A 13,546-nucleotide genomic window follows, 5' to 3' on the forward strand; every position below is an offset into this window, starting at 1 on the left:
ACCTCTAGAAAAAAAAATTTCCTAGGTACTTCAAGTAATGGTAGCCAAGATAAAAACAGAACTTTCTCGAATTGTAGCATTAAAACCATGTAATACACAAAAAAGTATACAGAACATTTTGTGTAAAGAATTTGACGTAGAACAATTTTGATCTCGATAATTTTGCCAATGAAATAATTATTAAGAAAGATATTTATAGAAAACTGTTTTTGGTAGCCATTTTTTTTTCAAGATGGTGGCCAAAACTAAGGCAATTGAGGGATGCGAAACTGATATGTTATTAAGTCTCCAATTATGAAGGCAATAAAACAAATTGCAGCTTTCTGTATTTTTGTCCTTTATAAAATAGCTATTTGACTGGCCTATAACCCAAACTAACACAACCTAACCAGACAATGATAAATTCCTAACATCAGAGGATTTTAGATGGAAGGAAAGATCCTAAACAGAGTAAATTTTTTATAACTGCTCATGAAAATATTTAGACCTCTGGTTTTCCCAAAACTCTCCTACTAGCACCTGGTATCTAAATCCTCCCTGACTTCTCCCAGCACATTCTCACTCGTAACAGTTATCAGGTTGTTACTGCCGAGTCACCTGGGAACTTTTACGAGATTGATTAAATCCATGAGGATGGTAGGTGGAAACAATTATGTACGTTTTATATGGGGGCCGCCTAACAGCTTCCAGCTTATGTATACCAATCCTGCCTTATTCCTTTACCTGCACCCTGCCTGACTCTCTTCTGTCTTATCAGTCTCGCCACACCCTCTCACCTGGTCGCCGTAATGCTTGTAAGCGATGTCCTCCAGCTTTACCACGTCATACGGTCCCACATCAGACCCGTCCAGGTGCTCTCTCAGTGTGTATTCCTTTACCTGCAGCGACGGCAGTATGGTGCACAACGGGGACACACGTGGAAGACAGGAAAACCAACATTAAAAATTCATCACATCTAAAATTAGCCTTATAAGCACCAGTGTTTGGGTCACACGTTATAGAGAGCTCCGGACACCGCCTCTTCACGTCACACTGCAGAATGTTGAACAAAACATAAACTGCAGGAACAGCGGTGAATCAACTACAGAGGAGATGCAACAATTGCTAATAACAGGAGGAAAGTCTTCAAGATTAAAAAGGAAGATTAAAAAGGAAAGACCGACAAAAAAAAAAAAAGAAAAAGAAAAGAAAAGTAAGCAAGACAAAGACATATGAGATGGGAAAAAAATCAATTAATTCTGTAGGGAATAAGACCTGATAATGAAGGTGAGGTCGAGGAGGTGCAAATGATGACAAGAAAACTGAAAAGCAAACTTGAATAAAGAGATTTTAGTATCACTCAGCATGGTATAATGACAATATGAGAAGGGAGTATATATATATATATATATATATATATATATATATATATATATATATATATATATATATATATATATATATATATATATATATATATATATATATATATATATATATATATATATATATATATACAGATAACAGTAGATCTGGATTTGACACGGCATTGCGGAGCCGCGCCGCCACTGCAGTAACGTACCCAAAGCGGTCGACTGGTAGTATGCGGCAGCTGACTGTTAAAGTTATAATTTTGTAAAGTTTTATACAATATAAGGTGCATTTTTTAAGGAAATACTAATCATTACTAAATACCGCAGCAGTGGGAAGGCGTGTGCATTTGTGGAGGCTGTGAGGTGCACCAGATTAAGGGCTCGGCTGACCTCTACCTGGAGGAAACATTATTATTATTATTATTATTATTATTATTATTATTATTATTATTATTATGTACATATTTGTGGCAAGTTGTATACACCCATGTCTACTGCGAATGAGTCATTTTAAAATCTCAGGCGAGCAGGGAGATGGCCAACGGTTTAGCCAACGGACAGTCACTCAAGTCACTCGGTTCAAGTCAGTCGTGCTAGGGATACCGCTGCAGCCAAGAGTGAGGGGTTATAATTGTTACGTGCATGTTCAGGCATTTTGACATATCTGTGGAGACAATGAAACAGTGAAATGTGAATGCTGTTGAAAGAGTTTTGTCCAACAATGGATTTACAGTGAAAGTGTGAAGAGCTTGTGTCGAGGCTCACATGAAAATGTTATTATGCGCGTGTGTGATGCAGTCGCTAGTGATGTCACTGTGCAGTGAGTAATGAAGTACAGTGAGGTGAATAAGGAGTGAACATTGTGAGTGGTGTAATGCACACAGATTTAACATTGTGAGTGGTGTATCCAACCGTGACGTGTGTAGGGTGACGCTGAGTGTTGTATGCGGACTGTGGAGTTAAGTCAGTGGTACAGTGGAGAAGAACTGCTAGTGGTGACTTGAGGCGTACAATGTGAAACACTACAGTGAAATATAATGAGAGGTCACACAAAATGGCAGAGTGAGAGGCTGTAACTGGGACGTAATCCGAGACGCGTGCAACTGGTGGCAGTGACTGCAGTTATGACATCTGGTGCCATATAGATAGTCAGTTTGGGAAAAGATAGTGACACTGGTGAAGAACAGTGACATGTTATTGACATCACTGTGACGTGGAAGTGTACTGTGGAGTGCTGTTAAGTGTTAAACTCACCTGATTACTAACGTGACTGCAACAAACCGATGAATGATTAATAGTGACTAGAATGGTAGGAAACAATGCCTAGGCAGTGACTGATAGTGACTACTGCGATATATTTCTTCGCGTTAATGATGTAAAAAAAAATAAATAAAGCCCGCCTACGCGCTTTGTAAATAGTCTTCCTAAAAAAAAAAAAAAAAAAAGTTGCATTTTTGTTAATGAAATTATATAGAGTACGCTAGTGCAACATCTGTGACATATATAAGGGGTGGGATAGTAAGACACCAACAGTGATGTCCACGCCAAGCGCAAACCTGGTGTCGCCACAGGAGGTAACACACGGTCACAGAGTGATGACAAGAGGCGTAAACTCACAGGTGTGAAGAAGAGATGAGCAAGTGGACAGCCAAAATCATGTAAAGTAATTTATAAGTGATACAAAATTTGCATTTTGTGTTTGAAATACAGCTGTAAGCTTAAAGTTGTATTTAAACATCCACATGGTACTATATAAATTCGCGTGTTTGACTTGTATAACTGAGCGGTACAATGACACGGTTGTATGGATTTAGATATCGCTTTCAGGCATTGAATTAAACACAGTTAGCTTGCTTCACAGTAATCTTCATAGTTTCATGTTGGCTAGGAGCTGAGATTTCAAGGTTTGAAATTTAAGGTCCGTTCTCCGGCTTTGGGTACGTTACTGCAGCGCGGCGATTTTCGTGTCAAATCCAGATTTACTGTTATCTGTGTGTGTGTGTGTGTGTGTGTGTGTGTGTGTGTGTGTGTGTGTGTATATATATATATATATATATATATATATATATATATATATATATATATATATATATATATATATATATATATATATATATATATATATATTATAGATGTATTACAGTCATGCAGAAGTCCAGTAGCTTGTTGCACTTCCAATGTGTTAAACTTCTTTCCTCTACTTAAGTCAAATCTGTTGATAATCACCTTATAAGAACCTGACAATTGATAAATATTCAAGAAATCAAAAGATTTAAGGTTGGAGAAGCACTCTAAATACAGATAAAGGAAGGAAACACGTAATGTTACTCTACTTTTGACCACGATTGTACATTAGTAACATTACGAGTGATAGTGAAGATGAAACAACATAGGTCTGCATTAAAACAAGTAACACTCACAAAAATAGGTCAAAGAATAACAATAAACGCCTAAACGAAATCACGAAAAGGTATCACTAAAACCGAGTAATGAAGTAAAGGTGACCCCTGCAATGAAAAAAAAAGAAAAAAAAGAAAAGTGATCTTAAAAACATACCTTTGTTTTAACGGAAATTCGATCTTTAGAGCAGTGGTTCAACGACGACAGTGTATCGTCACCGGGACAAACATTTACGAGAACTCAAATATAGTTTCTGTGACCTTAAAATAGAGTCTTCATGATAGACTAAATTTTAGTCTCTCATGAAGACTAGTTTTTCTTTGTATTTTTACAGTCATTAAAGCTTTATTCACTAAAGCGTTTCGAGATGTGTCTCTTCCTGAAAACGTGAATCAAAGAAAAACAAGGAAGCAGTGGAAGAATTCAGGGGTAACTTGCCTTGGTGATGGTGAAGGTGGCTATCCTAGGCAGGTGGGTGAGGGTCGGGTAGTGGAAGGAGTGGGCAGGATGACTCGGGTAATTGGCGGTGATGCGGAAGATTCTCTCTTGGGGTGTCGTGGGCCAATTTGGCGCAGTGAAGGTCAGCCCATTGTCCGTGCCAGCGTCAAGCGGGTCAACCTGGGTCATGTTAGTTACTTTAAATATTAATAAAGAAAAGAAAATACGTCACTTTGTCTCCCTATCAATCAATCAATCAATCAATTAATCAATCTATCTATTATTATTATTATTATTATTATTATTATTACTATTATCATTATTATTATTATTATTAATACTATTATCATTAATATTATAATTGTTTTTTTCAGGTCGTTGGACATAATACATAAACAATTAATACACAAAAAATATATTAAAGAAAACATTAGAGCACTAAAATTGAGTTTGAGATTTTACTTAAATGTTTTACAAATAACCAAAACAAGTTCTTCTGTTCATCTTTGAAGGCCAATGGAGATTAAGCATACGAACTAATGTATGAACAATAAATAAGTATACAAAAGCCAAAGTTTACGGTATGATAGAAAAAAAAAGCTTACGTATTAGTAAACACACACACACACACACACAAACACACACACACAATAGTGTGGTCTCCGAGCTCTAAAAAGGATATAAGAAAATTTGAAAGGATACAGAAGATTGCTACAAAGATGGTCTCGGAATTAAAGGACCTAACATACGAAGAACGACTGAAGGAAATGGAACTGCCAACCTTACAAGATAGAAGAGAACGTGGGGGCCTAATAACAATGTACAAGATAATCAATGACATTGAAAAGATAAACAAAGAAGACCTGGTGCTGTTGACAGAAGAACATGGAAGGACAAGAGGACATGAAAAGATAAGGAGGAGGCAGTGTGTGAAGGATATTGGAAAATACAGTTTTCACACAGAACGGTGGAAAAGTGGAATGCATTGGGTAATGAAGTTGTTACATCACATAATTTGCATAACTTTAAGGAAAAATGAGATAAATCGAGATATGGACACTATGAGCCTGTATAATACAACTAGGTAAATACACACACACACATGCAGGCACGCACGTACCATAAACCTATAATACCATCCACACTATTAATATTCTTCAAGTATATTATTATATGCAATCAACCTTTAATGTTACTTAAGTATTTTACATGACTTACTCCATATTTACACAAGTCTTTGCAGTCTGTACATTCCAAGCACTTCACATTCACAACGAAATATTTAGTTAAACGATTGGTGAGCTCCTGTCACAGAGAGCCTATTCTGTAACCCTCTCACTCCTTTTACAGCCTCAGCCATTCTTACACACATACGTACCCTCATATCACTCTCGCCACCCACACAGTATCATCACGTGTCTTCCAGCCATACTCCACCCACCTGTATTTTGACGTTGTCCACCCAGTTGCCATCCTCGCATAGGTCAAAGCTGTCCACGCCCACGAACCAGTCTGGCGAGGGCACGATCTTGGATACCAACGACACCTGCCATGGGAACATCAAAGGTGAGTCGCGACCAGGTGAATGAACTCCAGGCCCCGAAGCATCATGGAATCACGGTAGACGAAAAAATGAAAGAAAATGTAATTGGCAGATTTTGCAGAATTGTAGTTTCTTTTTCGGTAATATATAACAATGAGAAAGTTGTATCATATATATATATATATATATATATATATATATATATATATATATATATATATATATATATATATATATATATATTTGTAAAATTCGTAAGATTTTAAATCTATTTGGTGTGTATATAACTGTTTTATCTCAGTTTATTATGTAAATCTCACAATCATTACAGCACACACTCACAAACACGAAAGTAGTTAACAGAAAGAAGTATCTGATGGCAGACAATTTTCGAAAGTTTTGTATTTCATGTATTCCTAATACCACACCAACAACTATGTGATGCTACGGATGTGATAGCTATACACTTATATTACGAGAATAATCTCGTGTCAACAGAGAGAGGATACAGTATTGGATAAAGAGAAGACGAAGATGTAGGGAGAAGTGTTCATATGTTAAGGACACAAGAGATAAAAGAGGAAAAATGAGAAGTTGAAGTGAAACACGTTAGACAACAGAAAAGAAAACAGTAAGCATAGGAACACTAGAGCACAGTTTATAAAACCAAAACATATTCCAATGTGTGTTTAAATAGAAATTTTCACTTGGCTCACAAAAAAAAAAAAAAAAAAAAAAAAAAAAAATTGAGGTGGTAGCCATACGAACTTGTTGATCTATTTGGTAAAGTTACAAGGGTGGGTGTCGTCGAGTTTCCAAGACGTAAGAGCAGCATGCCTTCACTCCGGTATTTTCTTCAGTGAAATAAGGAGGGCGTTTCATCTCTTTTGTGAATTGCTTGAGATGAATCCTGTCAAAATCACAGGGACTTTTCATATTTATTTTAATTATTTTTTTTTTTTTTTGAGGGGAGCTCCGTGAATATGGTGGAATATTTTGCCCAGGCGAAGAGACCATGCACGATGTAGGGTTTAATATTGAGCTGAAATATTTTTTGAAAGTGGTGGCAACACGTTTTTTTTTTTTTTTTTTTGACACGAATGGGCAACGGTGTTAGAGAGAGAGAGAGAGAGAGAGAGAGAGAGAGAGAGAGAGAGAGAGAGAGAGAGAGAGAGAGCCCTAGAAGAGAACAAGGCTGTTGGGTCTGACGGAGTAAGTCCCCAGTTACTTCATAGGTGCTCTGGCGTACTGGCACGCCCTCTCTCCAGATTATACAAGGCCATCTTTCACCAAGAAAGGTTGTCGAGATCTGGAAGACCAGCCACGTGGTGCCATCACACAAGAGGGGCAGCAAATCAGAGGCAGCAAACTACCGCCCAATATCTCTGCTTTCAGTGGTGGGGAAGATGCTGGAAAGCATAGTAGCGGCGCGCCTCACATCCCACCTGGAGAGCTAACATCTGCTCAGCGCCAGGCAGTTTGGCTTCAGAAAGGCTCGCTCGGCAGCAGACCTCGCACTCCTGCTGTCAAATCAGTGGAGCAACGCCCTGGACCAGGGGAGGCCCACGGCCGTCCTGGCGCTAGATATCGCCAGCGCCTTTGACCGTGTGTGGCACGCCGGCCTTGTGGAGAGATTACGTGCGGCAGGAGTGGGCGAAGCCTTGCTGGAGCTGCTGCGGGATTACCTGCAGCAGTGGGAGATGCGGGTCGTCCACAACGGCCAACAGTCTTCCCCCAGAAAATAAGCACAGGTGTTCCACAGGGCAGCGTGTTGGACCCACTGTTATGTAACGTGTACATCAACGATATGCTAAATCTCGTCCCGAGTGCACGTGCACATGCAGACGATGTAACCCTGTCACTGCCTTTCTCACCAGGGGAAGAGGAGGTGGTGACCGCCCGCCTCAACACCACACTACGACGACTGGAGGACTGGGGACGCAGGTGCCAGGTCACTTTTGCTTCACAAAAAACACAGCTGCTTGTTGTGTCCAGGTCGGAGCACGACATCCGCCACACTCTCAACGGGGCACAACTGACACCTCAGCCGGAGCTACAGATCCTGGGAGTCACCTTTGACAGCAAGCTGACTTACCAGGCACACATCAGGCAGCCCGCCAGAACGGCAGCAGGGAAGCTGGCTTGCCTCCGAAGGATGGCCGGCCTCCTTGACAGCAAGGGACGAGAGCTGCTGTACAAAGCTGAGATTCGCTCCTCTCTTGAGTACTCCTGCCTCGCTGTCCTGGACTAGATTCAGAGGAAGGCAGAGACACTGATAAAGGACGGTCTTCCTGAGCAGCAAGCCGCTTCTCTCTACAGCCTGCACAGTCTGCAGCACCGCAGTGATGTGGCGGGCCTCGCCACCCTCTAAAAGGTGCAGGAGCAATGCATACCCGACATGCAGGAACTACACTTGCTGAGGTGCTCACCAAGACCGTCTCCACGGCGCTGTCGCTTCTGACTACACCACGATCACACTCCACCCACCACCAAAGATAATTTAAGCAGAATAATATGCAGTGGTGGAACAAATTTCTAGCCTCGGACAAGTGCCCAGACGACCTTAGTGCTTCAGTTGCGGAGGCCAGAAATTCAAAGTTTTAGTGAACCAATAGCTTAGTGAAGTGTGTGACATTGACACGAGTGTACATATAGAATAAGTGAATAAGTTAAGTGATAATATAAGATATATAGGGGCCGCCGTGGTACAGTGGAACCATGCGTGCTTTGGGGGTCTGAGGGGTCTCCAAGCGCACGGGTTCGAATCCTGTCCACGGTCCAAGTGTACACTGGGCTTCCTCACTTGGGCCAACGGTTTCCTAGCGAGTGGGCTTTCAGATAAGAGGTACCCCAAAAAGTATTCCCTTTAGCCCATAAATTCCTGTGAAAAGCCCACATGGTATAAATAAAATAAAAATAATAAGTTATATGTTGCAGGAGTAATTATCACTAAGACCAGTAACAGTCAAACAGCTTGGTGGGCTTTGAGATAGGAGATACCCAAAATACCTCCTTTAGCCCGCTAAAACCCAATGTAAATGTGTTTATGAATGTTTAATGCAGAGCACTAATAAAAGAGAGAGAGAGAGAGAGAGAGAGAGAGAGAGAGAGAGAGAGAGAGAGAGAGAGAGAGAGAGAGAGAGAGAGAGAGAGAGAGAGAGAGAGTCAGACAAACAGGCAGGTATAAAAACGTAATAATAGATATAAATGGAAAAACGAAGATGAAAAATGGATGGAAACAAATTAATAAACAAAGAAGATAAAAACTGATAAAGAAAGGATAACAAAATAACATAAATCCTCACTCACTGTTGCTTCATAAAGAGAACATTCCAGGAGTTGCAAATGAATTGCCCTGACTCAGCTCGTGAGGCAGCGTGGAGGTCGGCTAAGGAGGTACGGCGGAGAGAAGTATGCTTTGGACTGGCCTCATCACCTAGGAACTTTTGTGCCTAAAAATTGGCATTTATTTCATTCCCACTAACAAATGAAATACGTTAGAACTCGTGCGAAAGATTACTGTAGAAAATCAAACATAGAAAGTAATGAAATAAAAATGTGTTAACTAAGTAAGATTGTACGCACGTAGGTGGAACAAACTTAGCAGAAATGTGACATGCGCAAGGATATGTGATGGCTTCAAGAGGAGGCTGGATAAATTTATAGATGGTGATGGCAAATGGAAAATTTCAAGTGCTCAGGAATTGCCTTATTTTCTCAAACTGCTTTGTTCTTGACGAGAGAGAGAGAGAGAGAGAGAGAGAGAGAGAGAGAGAGAGAGAGAGAGAGAGAGAGAGAGAGAGAGAGAGAGAGAGAGAGAGAGTTTCTAGCACTGGCTAAAAGAAAAAAAAAAGCTGAGAAGAGGTCATACAAAGAGAAGAGCTCATACAAAATGTAAAAAGATAATCAAGTAGCTACAGGTATATTTGGTAACTAACAATGAAACCCATATATGTATTACTACACTTAGACACACACACACACACACACACACACACACACACACACACACACACACACACACACACACAGTCAGTCTACTGTAACTGACAATAAATTAAGTAAGAGAAGAGAAAATGAGTGAATTTGTGAGTAAATGAGTGAGTGAGAGAGAGAATGAATGAGTGTATGATTAAGATAATGCATGAACAAGTGAGTGATCAACAAAAGTAGTGAGTGAATGAGTCAATAAGTGATTGATAGAATGAGTGAGTGCAACGCCTCTTTCGTTTTCTTTTGTCAATTTTCTTAGTCTTATGTGACCTTTATTTCCTTTTCTTTCCCTTCACAAAAAATAACTCCAATTAATTTCTTCTCCAGTTTTCCACACAGACAACAATAACAACAACAACAACAACAATAACTTCTACTACTACTACTACTCGACTGTTACAAAAACAACTGCAACTATTAGTACTACTACTACTACTACTACTACTACTCGACTGTTACAAAAACAACTGCAACTATTAGTACTACTACTACTGCCAGTTGGGGGGACCTGAGGAGGTATTATGCTGATTTTCCCTGGAATGATTATTGCTTCCGTGCCAGAAACCCATCTCTTTGTGCTAAAGGCATAACAGAGGTGTTAGTATCTGGCATGGAGGCGTACATTCCTCATTCTTTTTCTCAACCTAAATCTTCTAAACCTTGGTTTAACTCAGCCTGTTCTCGTGCTATACATGATAGAGAGGTTGCCCACAAAAGGTACTTGAGCCTTCCATCTCCTGAATCTCATGCACTTTATATCTCTGCCCGGAATCATGCCAAGTCTGTTCTTCAACTTGCCAAACACTCTTTCATAAATAGGAAATGTCAAAATCTTTCAAACTCAAACTCTCCTCGTGACTTCTGGCATCTAGCCAAAACATCTCAAATAACTTCACTTCTTCATCTTTCCTCCTTTATTTCATCCTGATGGCACCACTGCCATCTCTTCTGTCTCTAAAGCTGAACTCTTTTCTCAAACCTTTGCTCACAACTCCACCTTGGACGATTCTGGGCTTGTCCCTCCTCTCCTCCTCCCTCTGACTATTTCATGTCTACAATCAAAATTCTTCGTAATGATGTTTTCCATGCCCTTGCTGGCCTAAACCCTCGGAAGGCTTATGGACCTGATGGGGTCCCTCCTATTGTTCTCAAAAACTGTGCTTCTGTGCTTGCACCTTGCCTGGCCAAACTCTTCCAACTTTGTCTATCGACTTCTACCTTTCCTTCCTGCTGGAAGTTCGCCTACATTCAGCCTGTTCCTAAAAAGGGTGACCGTTCTAACCCCTCAAACTACCGTCCTATAGCTTTAATCTCTTGCTTGTCTAAAGTTTTTGAATCTATCCTGAATAGGAAGATTCTCAAACATCTGTCACTTCACAATCTTCTGTCTGATCGCCAGTATGGCTTCCGTCAAGGTCGCTCTACTGGTGATCTTCTGGCTTTCCTTACTGAGTCTTGGTCATCCTCTTTAGAGATTTCGGTGAAACTTTTGCTGTTGCGTTAGACATATCAAAAGCTTTTGATAGAGTCTGGCATAAAGCTTTGATTTCAAAACTGCCCTCTTACGGCTTCTATCCTTCTCTCTGCAACTTTATCTCAAGTTTCCTTTCCGACCGCTCTATTGCTGCTGTGGTAGACGGCTACTGTTCTTCTCCTAAACCTATTAATAGTGGTGTTCCTCAGGGTTCTGTCCTGTCACCCACTCTCTTTCTATTATTCATTAATGACCTTCTTAACCAAACTTCTTGCCCTATCCACTCCTACGCTGATGATACCACCCTACATCTTTCCACGTTCTTTCAGAGACGTCCAACCCTTCAGGAAATTAACAGATCACGCGGGGACGCCACGGAACGCCTGACTTCCGATCTTTCTAAAATTTCCGATTGGGGCAGAGAAAATCTAGTAGTTTTCAATGCCTCAAAACTCAATTCCTCCATCTATCAACTCGACACAACCTTCCAGACAACTATCCCTCTTCTTCAATGACACTCAACTGTCTCCTCTTCCACAATGAATATCCTCGGTCTGTCCTTTGCTCATAATCTTAACTGGAAACTTCACATCTCATCTCTTGCTAAAACAGCTTCTATGAAATTAGGTGTTCTGAGGCGTCTCCGACAGTTTTTCTCGCCCTCCAACTGCTTACTCTGTATAAGGGCCTTATCCGTCCCTGTATGGAGTACTCTTCGCATGTTTGGGGGTTCCAGTCACACAGCTTTGCTTGATAGGGTGGAATCGAAAGCTCTTCGTCTCATCAACTCCCTCCTCTGACTAACTGTCATCAGTCCCTTTCTCACCGCCGAAATGTTGCATCCCTTTCTATATTTTATCGCTATTTTCATGGTAACTGTTCTACTGATCTTGCTAACTGCATGCCTCCCCTCCTCCTGCGGCCACGCTGCACAAGGCTTTCTTCTTCCTCTCATCCCTATTCTGTCCAACTCTTTAATGCAAGAGTTAACCAGTACGCTCAATCATTCATCCCTTTCACTGGTAAACTCTGGAACACCCTCCCTACATCTGTATTTCCGAATTCCTACAACTTGTCTTCTATTAAGAGGGAGGTATCGAGGCATTTGCTCCCCTAATTCTGGCTGACGGTTTTGGCACTTTTTGTACTCTTTGGAGAGCCAGCGCTCAAGTGGGCTTTTTTCTAACTTTCTTTTTTTTGCCCTTGGCAAACTACTACTACTACTACTACTACTACTACTACTACTGCTACTACTGCTACTACTACTACTGCTACTACTAGTAGTAGTACTACTACTACTACTACTACTACTACTACTACTACTACTACTACTACTACTACTACTACTACTGCTACTACTACTACTACTATACTACCGTTCCAGTTGCTGGTGTTGATAATAATGATAAATGACAAATGAAAATAATGACGATAAAAATGAAGCATAGAATAATGAGTTAGTGTGATGAATACAGGGGAAGGGCACCAGAATACGGCAGCAATACCCCATACCCACACACACACACACACACACACACACACACACACACACATAGTAAAGGCACACACCAAAACCATCCACTCAGCATTCCCTGTCCAGCATCCCGCTACTGTTCTCCCTGCCTTCCCTGCTTTCTCTGTTCTTTGGTTAGGCAAAGGGTTCACCACTGAGGCTCCGGTTAACACAGGACACATGGAATTCCAGACCAAACCTTCCAGCTGGTCCAGGAGTGATTTCTATCTCTCTCTCTCTCTCTCTCTCTCTCTCTCTCTCTCTCTCTCTCTCTCTGTGTGTGTGTGTGTGTGTGTGTGTGTGTGTGTGTGTGTGTGTGTGTGTGTGTGTGTGTGTGTGTGTGTGTGTGTGTGTGTGTGTGTGTGTGTGTGTGTGTGTGTGTGTGTGTGTGTGTGTGTGTGTGTGTGTGTGTGTGTGTCCTCGTAATCTATCAATTTATTTTCTATAAATAACTAAATAAATGGATTTAATAAGATAAGGTAACAAACTGAGGGATAGATAAATAGATAGATAAGTGGATAGATAAGTAAGTAGATGAATATAAAGATAAATGAATAAACAGATGTATAGATAAGTAAATAAACGGAGGGATATAAAAAATAATAAATAGATAGAGGTAAATGTGTGGCTGAAGAGAAATTTGTGGAGTCACTGAAAATTCTTTTTTTTTTTTTATCTTTTCCTCCTTTCAGTTTTCTTCAGAATTTTTTTTTGTCAATATGTTTTCCTTTACGTTTTTCCTTGAATAAGTAATTGGACAGAGATACAAAAATGAATAAATTTGGAAAAAAAAATGGATTCTTTAAACATTCTCTGTACTCCTCATTCGTTTC

At 40.3% G+C, this 13,546-nt stretch overlaps 1 protein-coding gene across 1 annotated transcript in view; it reads right to left on the reverse strand.

Moving 5' to 3' along the window:
• LOC123514720 overlaps window positions 1-13,546 on the reverse strand; it is a 198,366-nt gene that overhangs the window by 16,237 nt on the left and 168,583 nt on the right. Inside the window, exons 4-6 of the mRNA XM_045272790.1 lie at window positions 5,632-5,736; window positions 4,191-4,370; window positions 777-878 (exon numbers count right to left, since the gene is read on the reverse strand). Coding sequence (XP_045128725.1) covers window positions 777-878; window positions 4,191-4,370; window positions 5,632-5,736 — 387 coding nt within the window. The remainder of the gene's footprint in view (window positions 1-776; window positions 879-4,190; window positions 4,371-5,631; window positions 5,737-13,546) is intronic.

Source organism: Portunus trituberculatus, chromosome 38 (assembly GCF_017591435.1).
Source record: "Portunus trituberculatus isolate SZX2019 chromosome 38, ASM1759143v1, whole genome shotgun sequence".
NCBI classification, from domain to species: Eukaryota; Metazoa; Arthropoda; class Malacostraca; order Decapoda; family Portunidae; genus Portunus; species Portunus trituberculatus.